The 22,281-nt window shown below is 33.6% G+C and overlaps 2 protein-coding genes across 5 annotated transcripts in view; one reads left to right on the top strand and one right to left on the bottom strand.

Moving 5' to 3' along the window:
• Positions 1-14,881, top strand: part of LOC149792581 (uncharacterized) — a 70,942-nt gene extending 56,061 nt beyond the window's left edge. For both annotated transcript variants that reach the window (XM_089971203.1, XM_089971202.1), the window contains 10 exons: positions 955-1,101; positions 1,811-1,908; positions 2,395-2,672; positions 3,282-3,493; positions 4,468-4,620; positions 6,555-6,682; positions 7,537-7,799; positions 9,270-9,339; positions 10,478-10,674; positions 12,128-14,881. In XM_089971203.1, coding sequence (XP_089827329.1) covers positions 955-1,101; positions 1,811-1,908; positions 2,395-2,672; positions 3,282-3,493; positions 4,468-4,620; positions 6,555-6,682; positions 7,537-7,799; positions 9,270-9,339; positions 10,478-10,674; positions 12,128-12,465 — 1,884 coding nt within the window. In that variant the 3' untranslated portion in view covers positions 12,466-14,881. The remainder of the gene's footprint in view (positions 1-954; positions 1,102-1,810; positions 1,909-2,394; positions 2,673-3,281; positions 3,494-4,467; positions 4,621-6,554; positions 6,683-7,536; positions 7,800-9,269; positions 9,340-10,477; positions 10,675-12,127) is intronic.
• A 2,110-nt stretch (positions 14,882-16,991) lies between these two features.
• The window catches only part of LOC149792580 (uncharacterized), a 53,930-nt gene continuing 48,640 nt past the window's right edge, over positions 16,992-22,281 (bottom strand). For all 3 annotated transcript variants that reach the window (XM_089971205.1, XM_089971204.1, XM_089971206.1), the window contains one exon: positions 16,992-21,192. In XM_089971205.1, the coding sequence (XP_089827331.1) occupies positions 19,448-21,192 (1,745 nt within the window). In that variant the 3' untranslated portion in view covers positions 16,992-19,447. The remainder of the gene's footprint in view (positions 21,193-22,281) is intronic.

Raw genomic sequence — 22,281 nt, 5'->3', positions numbered from 1 at the left:
TTGCTGTATTTTTCTCCCCATCCCCATCTATGTCTCTCTCTCTTTCTCTGAAATGCAACAAGCTTTGTAAAATTCCAAAAATAATTTATTTCCGTTGAATAAAAAATAGAAAAAGAGAAAAAAGAACTTACAGTTTTGCGAATTAAATCCCAAAATAATCCAGGAATTAAAGACACACGTACTAATGATTTAACATCCTGATAATAAAATTCAGTAAAAGTCCACAATAAATCCAAAAACTGAATGCGATAATGTGTATGTTGTATCTTGTAGTGTGATGACGTGTCGAAAAGTCTGTTGAATCACAGTAATATAATTCCATATTTGAATTCACTATAAATTCCAGTGAATGTCTCTATACAAGAATTTTTTCAGAGCATGTTTGTTTTTCCAGCGAAAATAATCACTTTAATTCAATAATTTGAAGAAATAAAGTATAACCCAACTTGACACACCATATAAGAAAACTTCAAAGTGCTAGATCTTAAAGTACGACTGACAAATCTTCTCAGTTACAAGACTATATTGTTCTCTACTTGACCTCAGGACACAATTAGCATTTTCCCCAAAATACTATTATCTACTTGAATATAACCTTCTAGAATGATCCCGATGTTTACAAAATAAAAACCATAACATGTTTCTTTTCTAAAATACACTAAGATAATTCTAAAACCTAGATCTAGACCCAAATAAACATATTTACTTCCATTAGTAATAATACTGATTTTAATCTCATACACAGAAAATAATTTACATATGTATTAATTGTATACACAGAATTAATAAAAAAAAGTCAATTCGGGTCACGCAGAAATGAATTCAATTTTGGACAAGATCAAGTCCAACATACAATGTTACGTTACAATAGAGTGTAATGAAATAAAGTAATAATAATAAAAACCTATCTAACAGACACTATGAATTATACATATATATTCTTTCTGCAAACAGATAATTGTCAGCGATAACAATGTAGAGGAAATTGTGAAGGAAATAGCGGACATAGCTGAGAAAGCCAAACAGTTTGCACCCATCGATATTGACCATATAGCAGATGTGCTGGATAAAGCAACTGAACTCGATGTAGTCTCAAAGAAGGTAATCCATGTTTTATCTATGTACTGCCAATTTACTGAACAATAAATTGCTAGTCTTTTAATAGTGTAACTGCAAGAATTAGGGAAAACAATAAACGTCGGAGTGATAAATGACGCCACCTGTTGTTAATAACTACTTGTAATGCTCTTAGAGCTTATTTTCGCACTCTTATGTATCTTGCATCTGCTGGTACATTTTAATCATGAGACAACTTTGCAATACATAATCTTTTGCGTCTTATGAATTCTTAAGCAATATATATCATTCATATATTTTGCCAGCTATGGTTGTTACATTATCTTTTTTTAAACTTTGCATTTAATAACTTAGTTCTTCTTTACGAAATATTATCACAATTTTGCTTATTCAATGACTGATTAATGGTTATATTTAAAGACGTTTAACATAGCATATTATGTTCGTCGGTGATGATGCAATGATGTAATATGTTGAAATATGCAATGTTTTTTCCGGTCACTTTTATTTATTTGTTTGTACCTGGACTAGTTTGCGAAAGTTTTGTCTGCGATTTATAACGCATTAAACCATTTTGTTTTCTTTCAAATTTAGAAGAAAGATTATCACACTCTAATATTTTGGGTTCAAAAGTCCTGGAAGTTTGACCGATATCAATTCGACCTCCACAATACATTCCGTTATTTACTTGTTTGCTCCTTTTCCATCTCATACATTTGATTGATACTTTCAGACTGGCGAGAGCGTACTGAAGACCATGGATAAATTAATGGATAATAGTTTTGAAGAAGCTGAAATAATAGCCAATGCGAAATCAAAGGCATCCAATAGGTAAATAATTACTGATTATTTATTTCTATCTGCTTAGGTTTGTTTAATAAGTTCTCTTTTGCCACAGTAATTTTTTCAGTGTCCTGGTGACACCATCTATGCATCTGAATACAATGATCATTCGAAATATTTCAGCAAATGTTTAAACATGTTCGCCAACCTAGATACCTAATTGAAACCATGTCATTATAATTATTATTGCTCTCACTACGTATGTTTTGTACAATTCACAGCATCCTTGCAATTGATCAAATTTAAACAAACAGCTCCATGATTAGATGCCATTACCAAATTATACGTACTGTTTTATAATTAGAAATTTAACAAATTTGCACAGATATTCGCAGAACCTCAAAAATGGATACTGGAATCTTGAGTTGCTTGAAAAAATAAATCATTCAAGAAGATTAAATTTTCTCCACCCATAATGAAATCATTATCGTTATTTTACATTTTATTCCCTTTGTTGTTTTCTTCTGGGATAAGAATTATTAAGAGCTTGGAGCGATACGCAGAGAAAGTTGACATGGGCAAGGAAAAGAATATACGGATGGTCACTGACAACGTTGCAGTGGATATATGGAACCTGGAACCCGATGATAGCCCAATAATTGGTCTGGCATGCCAAACTGTTGACCAGTTAAACGATGTCCCATTCAAAAATGAGAGAATTTCTACTATCTACAATGAATCAGAGATCTTTGAAGCCAACGTAGATGCTGCTATTGAACTTCCCAAAGAAATATTTATGAAAAGATCGAAAGGTAGTCTTTTTGACATAATACGATACATTTGTTTCACATCTTAATCATGTAAATAGCATTTACATAATATAACTTATTAGTATGCTTACTTTAAAACCGCTAAAAAAAAGCAAATTTGCAAGATACTATATGAACAAGTTTTTTAAAAATTAAAGCCTTATTTCCAAATATAAGAAACTGCAAGGAGGATATTGATATAAGAACATATCAAAACCTGCTTCAGGACTTAACTGAGTTATATAATGAATATAACATCAAAAGTAATCGAGAAAAACATAGCATTATAATGATGTTGATGGGATTAAAATCTTATAGGAGAATGGGTACTGATGCACATTAACACTCCCTAACTCCGTACAAGTTTCAACTATATTAGATTCCTATTTCACAAAATAAACTAATTTAGAAAACAACTATACTATGTATTTTATTCTTTAAGATATACATAAGACATACTGTAATGATTCGCTGTAAAGGAAAACAAAATATCGCTAAATCTGGCCGAAAAAAAGTTATGTAGTTTGTGTACGTGTTTCCTTATCCTGTAGTGATTATGAATTTGAACATAAACTTAAAATATGTCACGTTCTGAATCGAACTTTCTTGCAGATGGCGAGCGCTTATCTAACCGATTATACATGATGGTATTTCGAAAGAACAAACTATTTGAGGCTGCAGCAACAGCACAGGACAGAGATCTTGCAGCCTTCAACGAGAAGCATGTCGCTCTTTTGGACAGCTACATCATCTCTGCAAGCATTGCTGGACAGACGTTGACGAACTTAAAAGAAAAAGTCAAGACCGTCTTCAAACCACTTAAGGTATGCAGGAAGCCATTGTTCAGAAAATCAAACAAAATTTCTTCTTCAAAACTTTGTAAAAAGTTTTGAAGTGTTAGGGCATAGAAGTACAGCAGAAGATTTTTTACAATCAATATTTCATGTTTATTTTTGCAATAAAAACAAAATCAGTCAATCAATCCGTTAATAATACTGAAGGCAATCTGATATATATATATATATATATATATATATATATATATATATATATATATATATATATATATATATATATATATATATATAGTGATTTTTTGGAAACAGTAAGTGGCAGTCATCGGATATATTTTGTATAGTTTAATATAAAAAATGTTCAGGTAGCATGTTGCTTTGCTGGTCGCATATTTAACATATATTTATAAATTGAAAAATGTTCAAAACCTTTCTACTTCTTTACTCATTTTGAGAAGGCTACGTATCTCTATTAGAATATAAAACTATACTAGACTGCATTTAAATGCTGGACCATTTTCACTTAAAATCACCACTCCAGTGGCCTAGTGGTTAGAGCGTCCGCCTCGGTTGCGGGAGGTCGTGGGTTCGATCTCCGACCGAGTCATACCGAAGATTTACGAAATGGTACTAACAGTTGCCTCGCTTGGCGCTCAGCATTAATAGGTTAGTTTTAGGACTGGTCGGCCTTGTATCAGTATAATGTGTCTGGGTGGGACATCATGCTACACGTCTGCGGCATGATGCCAAAGTGCTAGACATCACTATAAACTGCCACAATGCAGACATCGTAGCGATATGACTGCAAATTTGTTAAAGCTTCGCTAAAAATCCAAATCACATCACATCACTTAAAATCTTCTGATTTTCGAAATTACTACATACTTCCATTATCATTAAGTGGAAAAATATTGAGGCATATGTTTTTCTTAAACTTATCCACCTTACTATTTTTAAGAAGCATTAGTATAACCTACTATAAAACATTTTTATGTTGAAAACAGAATATTGATGATACTCGAAAATGCGTATTCTGGGACTTCAATAAAAACGACGGCAAAGGAGGCTGGTCAACGGCTGGATGTCATTATGAAGGACGGGTCCAAGGACGAGACATCTGCATGTGTGACCACTTGACAAATTTCGCCGTATTGCTGGTAAGTGGGGCTTTTTCACTATCAGTTCTTACCTTATTATCCTACCTGAACAGGTTATAAAAATATGAAAACACTTTCTTCTTTCGTTACGGTAGTAATTGTTGTGATAGACAGCCATGGTGTTGAAGTTTGCTATCTAACTGATTAAACACTAACTGCCATACGATTGTTACTAGTTTCACTCGTGTATACCGGACATTGTTACAAATGGGATATTTAGGAGAGTAATGGCAATAGATTGGACTGCATAGCAGCATATTCTCTCGTATAATTTTTTAACTTAGTTTATAGTTTAAAGTTCACTCTTCTGGTCATAGATTAGAGTAGATTGTGAAGCGATCTTTCGTCTGTCGTCCGAATGTCCATTAGCAAAAGTGTGACATCGCTACTCTTCCTAAGCTACTTGGATGATTGCCTTGAAACATGCCACACATTCATCCCATGGTCTAGTAATTCATACATGAAAGTGATATATGCAGACATCCAAAATGGCCTTCTGAGGGGCCAACTTGAAAATCGTTTTATCGATATTTCTCCTAAATGGAAGGTCATATCAATAAGGGGTTTTCATGACAAAAATTCATATGCTGTCTACTTGGATATGGATGCCATAGTGACCAGCATGAAAAACGTTTCATTCCTAATCCTCCCAAACGGATGGTCACATCAACATGAGGTTTTCACCGAAAGGCTTATTATGGAGTTTAGTTGATCCCAAATGTAAATGACGCCGATCTGAAGTTCAATATGGCCGCCACGGAAGTCATCTTGAAAATAGCGTGATCACTACTCCTCCTGAATGAAAGTTACATTGACATGGGGTTTTCACCAGAAGATTTACAATGTCTAGCTGGTGATATGATGCCTGATTTAACCGCCACGACAGCCATCTTGAAAATCTTGTTATCATTATTTCTTCTGATTGGTTATATAAGCGTAGGTCCTCAGTTATAACAGTGCTAATCTCGCATCCAATATGGCCACCATTGTGTCTATATTGGAAACCTTGTTATCGCTACTTTTCTTAACACGGAAAGTCATTTTGACATGGGAGTTTTATCAGAAGAGTACTTGTGGTGTCTAGTTGCTCTAAATGCAAATGACCGATCCTCAATATCACCATCGTGGTGGCCATCTTGAAACTATTATCATATTTATGCTTACCAACGGATGACTGTATTTACATACGGTATTCACCAATAGACATTATATGCTAATTAGTTGGTTTTCTATGAAAATGGTGCCAATTATACATCCAATATGGCTACCATGTGGCTGTTTTGAACATCTTGCTGCCACTATTACCTCTAAATGGACTCTCATATGGACATGGAGTTTTCACGGAAAGACTTTTAATGATATATAAATCGTCCTACTTGAAAAGGATTACAATCTGACGTAAAGTATAGCCAACACATCAGCTAATTTGAAAATCTTGTTATTGCAGATTATTAGATATTTCTTCAAAACCCAACAGTTAAAGAAATATATGGTCTTGACTGAATTCCTGGAAATTCTTTGCGCTTAGTAGAGCACCAGTCCCTTTAGGGACTATTGTTTCATAAAGAAACAATTAGGTTGTGAATATTCTCCAAGTTACTACAACAATAACGTGAAAAGAGGAACTTAGTAACCAATTTAAGTCTTGACGGATTGAAGGAAACAGTCAGGCAACATTATATCTTTAATATATGGTTCAGTGCAATGGAAACTATATTTTTTTAAAGTAGGCAGATACATATAAAGATAAAATCTTGATACAAATGTATCTCTAAAGCCAATTATACTTATTCACACACTAGTTTTATTTTGCAATACAATATACTCAAGACTCCAACTATCATCACGCTCTCATATCCAGGATTGCGTACATTTCAAGCATTGAATAATATGACTATAAAATATATATCATATACAAAACATGTATATTACAGGATTTCTATGGACAGCATGATCAGATCCCTACCGAACATGAGCTGTCATTGAGTATTATTTCTGTCATCGGGTTGAGCTTCTCAATTCTTGGACTGTCTCTCACGATTATATCATATGCTTTCTTCAGGTAAGTTACATCGTAAAGCATAAATATATAAGCAAACCACCGTTTAATAATAAACAAATATTGAAGCTCAAATGCACTTCCTAAGCATCGCGTATGTAGATATCTAATTTTTATTCCTTTACAGTGTTAAAGGGTCAAATATAAAGTAGCTTATGCTCCATCATTTAACGGTGTGAAAGTAATAAAATGAAAGGTATGCCAAATCACTTATGAATTTTTTATTGTTTGTTTTCATTCGACATCCACTACTCTTTATAATCGAGCATAGGTGATACGCTGTCTGATGAATTTAGCTGAAGCCAATTCAATACGTTCTGTTGTATTTCTATATAAATTTAGACTGTTGATATCCGAAAAGATAGCATTTCAGATTGCTTGCATCAGAACAGAATGATTGAGTCTAGAGCCAAAACAATACTATATACTTTTTTGGCACATATATCAATTGTTGTCATAGATGCGTGAATACTGTATAAACATTGGAGAAGTTGAGTGTGTTCAGCGCAATGCAGAATATATGAAGATCGTTAACTTACAATACCTCTGTAATTCGGTTATATTGGATCTTCTTAGTTGGCAAAGGTTGAGCATTTGTATTGTAAGGTGAAATATTTCGTAATGCTTAGCTATTGCAGAAAGCCATCTTGAAATTACGACAGCTATGTTAATCAATACGGATAATTTATGAAACAGAGGATATGGTTATAACACAACGTGCAGCTGGTATCACGAGACATCTATCAAGCAAAATAAAGTTGCAATTTCACCTTTAAAATAACACGAGAGTTTCCAAATAATGTCAAATATTCCTAATATATTCTTAACAAATCTTTTTCTCGATTCAATTATTACAGGAAACTGAGGAAGGGACGGGCTCAGCAAACATTATTTAATCTTGCCCTTGCGCTTTTGCTGGCCATGTTGGTATTTTTGACTGGAGTCAAACAGACGCATAATTACTATGGCTGTCTTGTAGTGGCTGTTTTTCTCCATTATCTGATACTTGTCTCATTCATGTGGATGCTTATGTCGGCAATCCTGCAATATTTGACATTTGTCAAGGTGTTGGGAACGTATATTTCACGTTTCACCTTGAAAACAGTGCTACCTGCGTGGGGTAAGTCACTTTTTTTTAAACATAAAATCAATTTTGAATATTAAGCAAATATATTGGTATATCTAAGTAAATACTGTATCTCTTGGCAATACAATATATAATTGTATCCTGCTGATTGTAAACTATATAAAACATCTGTTCGTTACACACACACACACACTATCCAGTGTTGGAAGACATGTACCTAATAAACTGAAAAACAGTATTTTGTGTTGGAAGACATGCACCTCATAAACTGACACACATTATCTTGTGTTGGAAGACGTGTACTTGATAAGCTGAAACACAATATTCAATGTTGGAAAACATGTACCTAATAAGCCGACGCATAATATCCATTGCTGAAGGACGTGCACCTAATAAACAGACACAGTATAAAGTGTTGGCAGACATGTAACTAATAAACTAACACACATGATCCAGTGCTGAAAGACATGTATCTAGTAAACTGACATACAGGACGTTGTGTTAGAAGACATGTACCTAAAAAACTGTCACACAGTATCCAATGCGGGAAGAACTGTACCTAATGAACTAACACACATTATCCAGTGTTGGCAGAAATGTGCCTAATAAACTGATACACATTTTTTGTGTTGGAGGATATTTACCTACTAAAGTGACACACACTATTTAGTACTAGAAGACATTTGCTTAATAATCTGACACATAATATCCAGTGTTGGAAGACATGTACCTACTAAACTGACACACAATATCCGGTTCTGGAAGACATGCTCTTAATATGCTGGCAAACAATATCCAGTGTTGGAAGACATATACCTAACAAACGGACACATTATTTTATGTTGGAAGACATGTACCTAATAAACTGACACACAATATCTAGTGTTGGAAGACGTGTACTTAATAAGCTGACACACAATATCCAGTGTTGGAAGACATGTACTTAATCAGCTGCCACACAATATCCAGTGTTGGAAGACATGTACCTAATAAAATGACAAACATTATTTTGTGTTGGAAGACATGTACCTAATAAGCGGACACAATATCCAGTGCTGGGAGAAATGTACTTAATATTGTGACACACAATATCCAGTGTGAGGAAGATATGTACCTAATAAACTGATACACGGTATCCAGTGCAGGAAGACATGTACTTAATAAGTGGACACACAATATTCAGTGTTGGAAGACATGTACCTAATAACCAAACACATTATTTTGTGTTGGAAGACATGTACATAATAAACTGACGCACATAATTCAGTGTTGGAAGACGTGCACTTAATAAGCCGACAAACGTTATCTAGTGTTGGAAGACATGCACAACCATTGTTGAATCGCCTCTGCTTAAGCAACGATCATTTATAAATATATAATACTCCAATACTAATTAAAAGTTACATTTTCCCAGTCATTGACAGAGGCTGAAACGATGATATTGCCTGTGTAAATTTTAATGTGTTGGTACTTATGCTTCTCTTATTGTGTTATGTAAAACAGGTCTTCCCTTGATCCCTGTGATTTCCATATTGTGTATTGATTACACATTGTACAGAGGAGGACCCGATTAGTATGTACATTGCTTATTTTACTCTGATACTTAACCATGTAATTGTTGTACAATGCTTGGTGTATGATACGTATGGCTGGTGACTGGAATATTAAAAAACTTTTATATAAGGGCGAGGGAGCGTTTTTGGTGATGGTATCGTACTTGAAACAAGTAACGAAAAATACTGGAAATCAGCGAAGAAAGTGATTCTCATGTTTGTCACCATTCGCACAAGTTTTCATACTGCAAGATATGGCAATGCAGAACGCATCAATGTATATAATTGTAAAAGATTATGTTCCCAATTTTAGCACCCATTTTAAACCCGGATTTGCTCTAGTTATCTTTTGCATAACAGGTGATGGGCATCATCCAAAAATGCAATATATTAATTGAACATGTTATTTTCACCAAAATGAAATTTGCTTTGTTTTGAGTCTTGTTGAATGGTGATGACAGAGCATGATGATTTTTTTAAAATTTATTTATTATGCTTGCTTTGTTTCTTACAAGGGGCAAACGTTTTATTAGACAGTACAACAGCGTTGTATTTAGAGCACAGTTTATGCGAATGTTCACCAACACACTTATTTAGAAGTCCTTATCATTCCTTTGGGAGGTTGTATGTTATCGGTCACAACTATATTAGTAAACGTTTTCTTTCAAGCTTTATCTTGCCCAAAAAACAACAAGAACACAACCAAATTTTAAACAGGAACAAAACTAAATGAACAAGCAAGAAACAAATCAGATGATATGTAGCAAAACGAATGTTAAATGGTTCACATAAACACTGTAATAACTATTTTGCATATTGCAGAAAACTTATTTTGTAAATTTGCAAACATCATCATACAAATTATAAAATTCCATTTAAGAAAAAACTCACTTAGGGAATATTTTTTCAAGAATAGGTAGAACGTTTATATTTAGAGAAAAGTTAATATACCACACACACACACACACACACACACACACACACACACACATATATATATATATATATATATATATATATATATATATATATATATATATATATATATATATATACTATTGTCTAATGGGGTATTGCACGTAATTTGCTTCTTCTTCCTGTAAAATACACTCAAAGTTAGTTTTTAAAATAAAATCGATTTCTTTATTTTCTTTTCAGTTGCTGGATGGCACTCCCGGCGTTTTATTACGGTTTTTCCATTCCAATAAGTCTCATCATAGTAGTTAACGTGGTTATCTTCTGCATAACTATAATCAGCATATCTAGAAGGAAAGCAGGACTCCGGTCTAACCAGTCCAAACAGAAAATGGCTGTCACAAACCTACAGGCCGCAGTAGCAAGTTTCATTTTATTGGGTACGTCAAATTTTGACTAGCTTAAAATAAAAAATAAAGGAATTAGTAGTTGCACAATTTCAATAAACCAGACGTGTCAAATTCTGTTTTGGCAAAAGTCGGACTCACCTGCTGTAGTCTGGTGTGAGAGTTTATGTGATGCAAGAAAAAAAATCTTATTGGGTTTTCACAAAGCGGATTAAATTTCAGTGATTTTTAAACAGTCGTATAAAATTTACATATTTCTAAGATAGTTAAACTAATAATATAATCATATATTTCAGGTTCAAATCTTTATGAAGTGCAAAATAATCGTGTTCAGAAGGCCACACCAATTTTCAGTCTTCTCCATCAATTTGTCTACATTAGTAATGAGTTTCTACTTGCAATTTATTGCACTCTTTGTCTATTTGTCACATTCATTTCACAGTTTGGGACAAAATCATTGGAGTTCATAATTTAAGGAATATAAAGTTTTCAAGAAGCCTTGCCAATATCTTTTATTGTGATTAATTTTCACTGTTCCTATAAACTGGTGGGTCAATTCTGTTCCGAGGTTCGATTTGGAACTTTTCGACGTGCTTTACTTTACTGGCTACAAATATTACATATATATTGTTTGGGGAAAATAAATCGCACGCGCGCGCACACACACACACACACACAAAGACGTGACGTCTAAGGAAACAAGCAATGTATCTGGCAGTAATGGTTTCAATGAAATAACATTTATTGCAATCGCTCACACATTCAAACGAAGTTCCTAAACCAGGAAAGAAAAGGCATCTTACTGGATACACCGCCTCAGAACATTGAAACTAAGCGGTTTAAACCATGTAGACTAGAACAAGACAACCATGCACAAATAAACTTATATTTTGCAGCCGACACATTTTCTTTTAAATAATTCTCTAAATTTGCTTAATAACCTATTACTACTTTAACAATGAAATGACCGTGATATAATTTGCGCTTACATAAATTTACATAAAATAACAGCTGTCGTTATGGCTCATCAATTTCTAGGTCAATGCAAATATTTTCCAATATCAACAACAAGACGAAACAAACTAGTTGAAACAATAAATTTAACGGTTTATTTCCTGCAGAAACATCCATGTAAAGTTTCGCAAACATAACCGTCTTTCTGTTTTATTTGTTTGTCTATGTTTTGTATTTGCCTTTGAAAGAGACTCAATAAAGAGTTGGATACGCTCAGGCTAGTTAGATACTCGTTTTGCACTGTTCGTTTTCAGTCTATTGCATTTATCTTAATCAATCCCTGACACATGTGATCCCTTGATATATATATATATATATATATATATATATATATATATATATATATATATATATATATATATATATATATATACTTCTTAGAATTTAGGATGGAGATAAACGTTTGTAAACTGTGCCATAACTGATGCTCGTTTAGTATTTCAACATGTGTCACATTTTATCTACTTCACAGGTTTGACATGGATGTTTGGATACCTCGCCATAGCAGATGCTCGCTTAGTATTCCAATATATTTTCACGATACTAAATTCTATGCAAGGGTTCTTCATATTCATTCTTTTTGTCGTCCGAAAGAAGAAGGTCAGAGAACAGTGGTACATCGTCTGCTGTAAAGGCAAGGTAGATGAAAAGGCATCACGTACGCTTTCTGCCAGTAATTCAATCCCTAGCACATACAGCAACAGAAGCAGTCGCACGGAGAGGTCCTCCAGCACGACAAGCTTTACGAACCATGGATATGAATCTTTCTACGATCAGCCTTACACAAGGCGGACAAGCTACAACTTCTAAAGTAGCTATTCTCATTTTCAGTTTGCTGATTTGATTAGTTTTTGCGCTTACATTTTTTCCCTTCAGAATAGAAGGGCCCGTTTAACAGTGTATCCATGGCACGATGAGCATCTCTAAATAGCTCCGTTTTCTTGTAGAAAATGCATTGCATGGTGGTTGTTTTTACTGCAAGATTTCAACCCTTATATCAAATAAGTGAAGAAGAAACTTTATTGACCTAAATTCTGATGGTAAACGAAGTGTTACAGCAATACCATTAGTAAAATAAAAATACGTCAAGATTGCAAAAGAGTTAAGCTGAAGAAAATTGTAAAATTGTTTTCAATTTTGCTTTTGATAATGATTTCTAAAAATTACTTTATATGTGTTATGTTTGCAGACAACCGAATCTTTAAACGGAAATACGCAAATGGAAGGATGGAAATACTTAAATAATCTCCTGTATCGGGATATACGATATTAAATCCGTTCTTTGCAACACTTGTTTTAAAAACGATGTGTTCAAACCATTTTTTGAATATAAGAAGGTGAAACCGAATCATATATGAAAGATGATAAGGAAGTCCATTTCGTTATCGATCCATGTCCCGAAAATATACAGGAAAGGTGAGCTTAAATATCAAAGTTGGCTTATTTGTGTAAATCGAGGGGGGGGGGGATTGGAAAACCTTGCGAAATGTAAAATTAACAATGATTATTATTGAGTGAAAGCACGAAACTCAGAAGCACATGCAATGGTTTGCAACTTCGAACGAAGCATTGTCTAACAATGAGACAAATCACGATAGTTTCTTCGCTATCAATTGATCAAAATGTAAGTTGAATTATGTGAAGTTATGACTATGTACAGCATGTCCTTTTGTTTATTATGAATTATGAATATTTTAAATTGAGGAGAAACAAATCCAAGCAGTTTTATTAATATCTTCACTTTACAATTTTCAGTTTAAGTTTCCTTCAGTAGAACAAAATGTCATACTCTTCAAATGTTGTTGACCCAATATGTCAACGTAGCCAATTCAGTTATATGTTCAACATGTGTCTTTGCTGTGTACTTCAATAATTTTTATAGGAATTGCGAGTTTTTAACAATAAAAATAATTTCCTACATCTTCATTCCTCACAAATTATCAGTTTGCTTTAGGAGACGAAATATGTCTAAAAAGTGGTAATTAAAACTATAATCATACAGTTATAAAAGGGAAACGAATGAAATGATGATGTAAGTAAACGTTTTGTCTTCAGATAGTTTTCATTATTGTGTGCAAGTTTGGTTGCTTCTTTACAACAATAACGCAATGTATTGGACGACACAACCTGTCATCGTGTTGTCCATTGACCCATATTAATGCACGGCTTTAATATGTTCGTCATCCATGATTTGCTAAAAACTTGGTTGAACTGAATTGGAATGCATTTAGGGAAGAACCTAACAGAGATATATCAAGGTCCTTGGTGATACCATTTGAAGGGTCTAGTTGTACACAAATGACGACTCGTGTTGCTTTGTGTGCATTGTTGATTTATCTTGAATAATTTGTCATTTTATTTTATTGTCTCATATTACATGTAAATACTGTTGTTTCTTATCTACTTATTCTTTTGCTTGTTTGCAAACCTGCTTTTGTTAATATTTGCTCTGGTAGATTTTGGGGAAGTTTGTTTAAACGAAAATTGCACACATTGTTAGCCAAGCATGTGTAAAACGATCTTGCATAATTTGATTGTAAAATAGGTCATTTCTAGAAACGAAAGGGTCATACTGAAACAGTTGGAACATTATGAATTTACATTATGAATTAATAAGGAACCATATTCTTTATGTCACAAATTGACATAAAAAACAAAAGAAACCAGAAGGGAAATCCAGCACACTTCATAATAAGTTTTGACAACAAGTTCGCTATACCCCATATGATTTTATTTTAATTCTAGCGCATAATTTGTACTTGTACAAGCAATAGATAAGGTTTCTTGTTTTTAAACACAAGTCCCCATAATAAATACTTCCAATAGCCTAGTCCGATTAATTAAAATAAAAAAATATAAGCTTATAATCGAAATACTTCGTAACTTCCAAAAGGTCATCTTACGGATGTACCGACTTTTTCAATCCTTAGCTTCTGACTAACGAACGTAATTTTCCTTAGCTAACGTCGGGTAGTTCTGCACCATGTGCATGGATGTACAATTGTCTCAAATGATTTTGTTGCTTAAGATAGCATACATATTTTCATGAAGATTTATACGGAAAAGAAATACTAATTATTTGCTCATCATGAAAGAAATGCAAATGATATTATCTGTAACCCCACTTGTAACCTAATGGATGAATAAGCAAGTCACAAGTGCTATGTCTTTCATTAATTTATTGTTTGTCCTTTCGTTTCACATTAATAAATAACCATTTCATGTACGGGTGAATTGTTTCCTTGTCTAATGTTGTCTTGCATCTTTCGTTAATACTAAGAGAAAGTCTATATTCTGCCTCGCTAATGATCTTTTAGCACAGAGCACACTCATGTACATATACATACGCATATTAGGCGTGACGAAAAACAGCCCATTTAATCTGTCTGAACACTCGAGATGCTTCGAAGTAAAAAAAAATTCTAATGGGTTCAGTTTTAATAACAGTGGACTTACAACACAGAAGCAATATAAATTGTGAGAAATAAAATCCGTTTATACTCGCTTTTAAGTCGAGTCAAACTCGAAACTGCACATATAAAGATCTGCCGTCGCATAACACACAGTACAGTTTGTTAGGAGTAAATAGTAGAACAAGTAACATATACCGTGGTCTGCAGGCGATTTTGCTATTGCAGTAAGGATGTTTGTTGTTTGCAGTTTGATTCTACTTATAAGCTGGTACACGCATACACCAACAACTTCCTAAAGAGGACATTCTATATCCTGAGATAAAAATATAAAAACTATTTTATTATCTTACAACAGTGGAAAATAACGTTTATTTAACTGGTACAAATTAATTCCACTTTGTTTAGAGATGAAGAAATGAAATTTAGAAGAAAAAATCACAACAAAAGAATAAACAGAACAAACAACTTAATATTTCAACAAACATTACACCCTTGTAGGGACGTGCTGTTTGGAGAGATTACAGCTGGTAAAATGTATTTAAAAGTCAGTTAAAAGTTTTTGATATTCAAAATGGGCTACTCATTTTGAATGTAAATAACTTATATAAGCAAAGAAAGAAAAGATAGAGTGCAAGATATATATTTCACCACGTAACGATCTGTAAAAATTGGATAAACGATAGATTAAAAACTGCAAAAATACTGCATGATCATGTAACAATATGACCCATAATGTAGCTAAAAGTGATTTGAAGCAGACATATTTTCAAAACCAACAAGCAACCAACCAAACAAACAGAAAACAAGCACTTTCCTCGTGCCCAAAGTAAAGCAATTGCATATGGACCATACATACGTATTTCTTACATGAAAACAAAAATATAAAATCCCCTCAAGGATACTATACTATAAGTATTTTAGTTACTATATTAAAAATAAGGCTAGCTAAAGTCTAAAAATAAAATTCTTGACCGGATAGAGGGAAAATCTTGGTCAATAAAATGTAAACCTAAACTTGAAAATGATATAATGAATTATTATGACTCTATGGTATTGAAGTAATAGAAAAGAGTGAGAATCAACAAGTTTTGTAAAATTCAACAAACAATTTAAAATAACTTACAGTAATGTGAATTAAATCCCAAATAGTCCAAAGTGTTTATCACCAATCCTAGTTAATAAAGTTCATGTTAAACTCCAGTGGTGTTCAAAAAGGGATCCAGTACAGAAGGTGTTGATGTGCCTGTAGTGGCCTGTGGCATGGTGATGTGGCAAGTCTTTTAAAGAATTACAATAATGCAATCCAAGAAATCATTGTCTGAATTCACTATAAGTCAAGTTAATGTCTATGTCCAAAAGTATTATTGAGCACTTTTTATTTCCAGAAAATAACAATATGAATATAGTTCCAGTCCAAAGAAATACTGAACACAGTAATAAGACTGATTCTGCTTCATGAGCTTACAGCAAGAATGAATAATTTTTAGACAAACAAGATTATAAAGCACTCTACTTGGCCTACATTTCAATTAGTATTTTCTAATTTTTTTAATATAAAAAACACTATTACTAAATGGACACTTCCATTCTAGAAGATTGTTACTAAAACTATAATACAGAATGTGGTAAACAACATGTAGGCGATGCATTTTTATGTGTGATCAATAAGCATGACCCAGACCCTAACAAATGTGTTTACTTCGATCGATAATGATCCTAATATTTATATCACACTCATAGAGAAAATATTATATATGTTTTGTGTATTTACCAAAATAAAGATATTGGTCAGGAACAACATGAACTTGATCTTTGACAAGGTCAAGTCCAATGTACAATTACAGCATATAACAAAAAACAAACAATGCAAATTAAATATACATAACACCTCCCCCATAAAAAGAAGGATTTGTATACTAAAGCTGTCTTTTACATTTTATTCCAATATACATGTGATAAAAAATTACACAAATAGAAGTCTTATGAAAGTTACAAAATATACACGAAGCACTATACACATGAAAGTGCATCTGTGATTAGATTATCTTTCATTTCTGCAGAAAGAAACTCCATGTTAAGAATCTCTGATTTTTGTTTGTCATCTTGCCAGTGAAAGTAAGGGAGTTGTGATCACTAAATACAAATCGCCAAAGGAGATGAACTAACATACACTTAAAAGTGTTGAAAAGCCAGTATCAAAGCCTTCTTGATCGTAGAATAATTTCTTTGGTGCTTATTAAATTTCTTTGAAAAATAGGACACCTGATGATCTGATCTACACTATTTTTGTCTTCCTGAATCAATACTGCACCAACCCCAATATCACCTGCATCAACAGACATTCTAATGATTGACTGAAATTCAGAGCTGAAAGAACTGGTGCAATCTTAAGTATAGCCTTTTACTTATCGAAAGCCTCCTGACATTTTTTGGACCAATGAAAATGACCCCAATTATTTAGACTAGATGTAACCATGGTTATTAAGCGTTGGAAAGTACAAGGCAAGCTTACATCCCAAATGGCATCACTTTATATTGATAAATTTATCTTGAGTTACAGATGCCGAATTTTCCTTTGCCCTTTCAAAAGGTCAAACTTGGTGACAAATTTTGCATTTCCAATTTTATTAATTCAATCAATGATTCTTGGTGGGGCCCTCAGTGGCTGAGTGGTCTAAAGTGCTCCCCATTGCAGTTCGCGTCTTGGGCTCGGCCAATGTGGGTACATGAGAACGCTTGCCAGTAGCTTCTCATGACTTGATGGTTCTTTCCGGGGTTTTCCTGAGTTCTTCCTCTACCATTTATACTGGCTGCCATGTAAAGCCTATCTTGTACTAAAAAATGGTGTTAAGCCCTACAACAACAACAACGATTCTTGGCAATGGAAATGAATCTGTTTGAAACACACTATTCACGTTTATATAGTTGGTGCACATGTGAAATGTATTATCTGGTTTCAGTACAACAATAAATGGTAAACTCCAGTCACTTTTACTTGTTTCTATGAATTAGCTCTCCAGCAAATACTGAAGTTCTTTTTTCAAACATTCATACTGAAGATGGTTCAACCTGTATGTATGCTGTTTCACAGTTGTGGAATCTACAATTTGAACGTCATAGTAGATTGTATTTGTTCACGCTGGAACATCTGGAAACTGGTGCTCCTATTCAAGGCAATAACTGTTTAATTTCACTCATTTTTGTGGCTGTAAAAGTCACAACAGTCCAATTTCATTCCATCACTTAAATCCTCATTGTGTGGGACAGGCACACTTATTTATATAGCAAAATTGTTTTGTTTTTGCCTCACTGGGGTATTATTGATATCATTTAAAGCACTTTCTTTTAAATCCAGCAATTACCACAGTACTTAGCCTAAAGAGGATTCTGAGGTATGGTTTAACAGTACCAAAACTCTAGTGGAAGCATGTTAGGCAGCACTCTTTCCCATGCCTGCAGTTTCCTAAAATATGACGTGGTCTTCCATATGTACATCTTACACAGAATTACTACTGTCATATACAGTGTAGAGTAAAAAAATAAATGTTATAAACTCTGGCATTTCTATTTAAATGTCTGTTTGTATTGATCAATACATTATACCTCACAGACTGACTCATAGGTCAAAACCTATTATAGCAAAAATTTATTGAAGACAACTATGCAGATTTATACAACTTTGCTTGGCATCAGGTCTACAGTGCAATGTTTTTAAATCAAATGCTATCTGGATTGAAAATAATAAAAGAATTCCAAGGAAAAAATATATCCAAAAATAAATATTTACATGTTTAGCTTGGACATATCTATCAGCCATGATAGTTTCCCTTTCAGCTGGGACATGCCTTTCTCTATCAGCCACGATAATTTTTCTTTCAGCTGGGACATGCCTTTCTCTATCAGCCATGATAGTTTCTCCTTCGGCTGGGATATGCCTTTCTCTATCAGCTATGATAGTTTCTCCATTGGCTGGGACATGCCTTTCTCTATCAGCCATGATATTTTCTCCTTCAGTTGGGACATGCCTTTCTCTATCAGCCATGATAGTTCTTCTTTCAGCTGGGACATGCCTTTCTCTATCAGCCATGATAGTTCTTCTTTCAGCTGGGACATGCGTTTCTCTATCAGCCATTATAGTTCTTCTTTCAGCTGGGACATGCCTTTCTCTATCAGCCATGATAGTTCTTCTTTCAGCTGAGACATGCCTTTCTCTATCAGCTGTAATAGTTATTTTATCTGTTTTATGTCAGAGTCCAGATATCTCTTGACTTTAGATACTCACTCTTTTACGTAATGAATGAAGTGACTATGTCCTAATATTGGTTTTGGAATATCACTTTTATGTGATAGATCCGAGGCCTCTGTTCCACCCCTTCAAGTTATTTTCCTTCATTTTTATAATGCAATGACTCATGACTTGCTATTATCAACAAGACCTCTTTTTCTTTCTGTGTGAAGCCGCAATGTATTTGTTGATTTATTTCATACACTTCTCCTCTATCTAAATGTTGACAGTTTATCAATTTGACATTCATGAGAAATAAGATATTTTCCATCATTCTACTGGCTTTTGGAATCTTTCTTTTATATTTATGATACCAGGCTTGTGACTGAATTCCCTCTCTTTGCAACATCTGAGAAATCCCTAATCCCCTATGGTCTTTAAACAAATCAAGAGCATCAAGTTCTAAGACATCAGTCCTCCATCTCATGTTCTCTTTCAAATGTTGCACTACCTTCAGAATAGGTTTAATGGGCGCTTCCCTTACTAGCTCATAGAAATCATGCATTTTTAGTACAATTCCCTCTTGTATCAACAGATTACAAATCTTATTCTTCTCACAAGTGAAGGCTTGCCTTAGTGCATCGACTGCTGTTTGCAAATGCGGATTCCATCTTCCTGTGCCTTTCAAGTATTCTATCACTTTCATAATAACATTCAGTGGTGCTTTCTCTGCCACTTTCGGGAACTGACACATTTTTATTACTATTCCCACCTGTAGTAATTGATTACAAATATCCATTCTGTCAAAAATAAAAGCCCATTTTAGTATCTCGGATGCATAGTATAACTCATTTCTGTTCTTCAAGTGTTCAGCTATTTTGGTTACAGTGCTCGTAGATGCTTTCTTTACTATGTCAGGCAGGTAACTCAATTTGACTTTCACTCCCTCTAAGATCAAAAATTCACATAAGTCGTGCTGTGCATTAGAACATGCTCTTTCTAATACCATTGAGGCTGCATAAGACTGGGGATTCCAGTGGTTTTGGGCTATAAGATGTTTAATCACTTTAATAATAACATTTGTGGAGGCTCTTATTGACAGGTCATCAAGAAGGCACATCTCTAGATGTACTCCCTCTTGGATAAGAATCTCACAAACATCAGACTTTTCATTTTTAAAAGCCCATAGTAATGTCTTGACTGTATCCCAACACAAGTAGTTCCAAAGATTTTTCTCTTTCAAATGCTGAATCACTCTGTAGATCACAGTACCCGATGCTGTCCTAATAATGGTAATATGTCGCTGATCTAGTTCAACTCCCTCTTTGATTAGAGACTCGCAAACATTATTCTTCTCATTAATAAAGGCCAACTGAAGAGCTTCCGATGCTTCATCAGACTGTGATATCCATTTATTTGTGTCTTTCAAGTGTTGTAATAAACTGAATATAACAGTCTCTGGTGCTTTCTCAATTATTTCACAAAACACAAACATGTCTAAAATAACACCTTCTTGAATCAACAAGTTGCAGGTACTATATTTCATGTTTTCACAAGCCAGAATGAAGGCCTCAGAACACCACATATCCCCTGGTTCCCATCGATCGATATTTTCCAAATGTTGAATCACTTTAAGGATGACATCATCTTGTGCTTTATGAACTATTTCAGGTATATCTGACATATCCAGAGTGACCCCCTCTGTTATCAACAAGTGACATATACTGTTCCTTTCAGAAACAAAAGCCGATATTAGTGCTTGAGATGCCTCCAGTGTTGAAGGTGTCCAGTTACTCATTTCTTTTAGTTGTTGAATAGCTCTTATGATAATGTTTTCAGATGCTTTTTGTACCATCTCCACTAAATTCATTGTCTTAGGTTCACATCCAAAGCCGTAACCTACAAGAATGAATTTATATACAATTATTGATATTTACTTAGGGATTGCTTAAGCTAAACTAATAATTACTCTATATTTTTTATCAATGTTTTGAGAAAACATGTTCTAGATCGATATGGTCAAAGCAATATGAAATCATATATTTCAGAATAAGAAGACATAACTTCAATCCTAGAGAATGATTAAACCAAATAAATTCATTTTTTTCTGAACAGTATCAGACTATGTTCTAGTTGAACCATTTAGCAGTGCAAACTGCTTTTTTTCACCATTTTCGTAAACAAGATCACATAATAAATTTAGCTAGGGGGAAAAACATAAAATTTGACAATCAAATTAGAAAATTGGAAATAAGAATCACAAATGACAACATACTTTAAAGGCAAATAAGGACAATATAAAAAAATAAAACCTTTAAAGAATATACATGTATTAGGAAGATAAAACAGCACTCTATTTTACCCATGTCTCTTTCTCTAGTTGTCTCCAACTGCATCAGTTATCCATATACTGACAGAATATTATTTCAAAATAATTTTGATTAGTTATGATTCTATAATTTTGAATAAACCCAGTCATTTTCTAGAATATTGAGCTTGAATACTGCATATATTTGTTTGAATTGTGAAAACTACCCACTATTTAATAGCTTTTTATTATTAAAAAACAATGCATGGATCATTGGTTTACATCATGATTTAATCTATTTTATCATTTTGTACATGATCAAACATCAATTTGCACATGCTCTAACATCATTTTGTACACGATCAAACATCATTTTGCACATATTCTTTAAATGTTTAATTTACATGCTCTAACATCATTTTGCACATGCTCTAACATCATTTTGAGACATGATCTAACATCATTTTGCACATGCTCTAACATCATTTTGCACATGATCTAACATCATTTTGCACATGTTCTAACATCATTTTGTAAATGCTCTAACATCATTTTGTACATGCTCTAACATCATTTTGCACATGCTCTAACATCATTTTGTACATGATCTAACATCATTTTGCACATGCTCTAACATCCTTTTGTACATGCTCTAACATCATTTTGTACATGCTCTAACA

Source organism: Sinohyriopsis cumingii, chromosome 9, assembly GCF_028554795.1.
Source record: "Sinohyriopsis cumingii isolate HCF-2022 chromosome 9, ASM2855479v2, whole genome shotgun sequence".
In the NCBI taxonomy this organism is placed as follows: Eukaryota; Metazoa; Mollusca; class Bivalvia; order Unionida; family Unionidae; genus Sinohyriopsis; species Sinohyriopsis cumingii.
The sequence above is the reverse complement of the archived record's forward strand: the minus strand, read 5'-3'. Positions and strand labels throughout refer to the sequence as shown.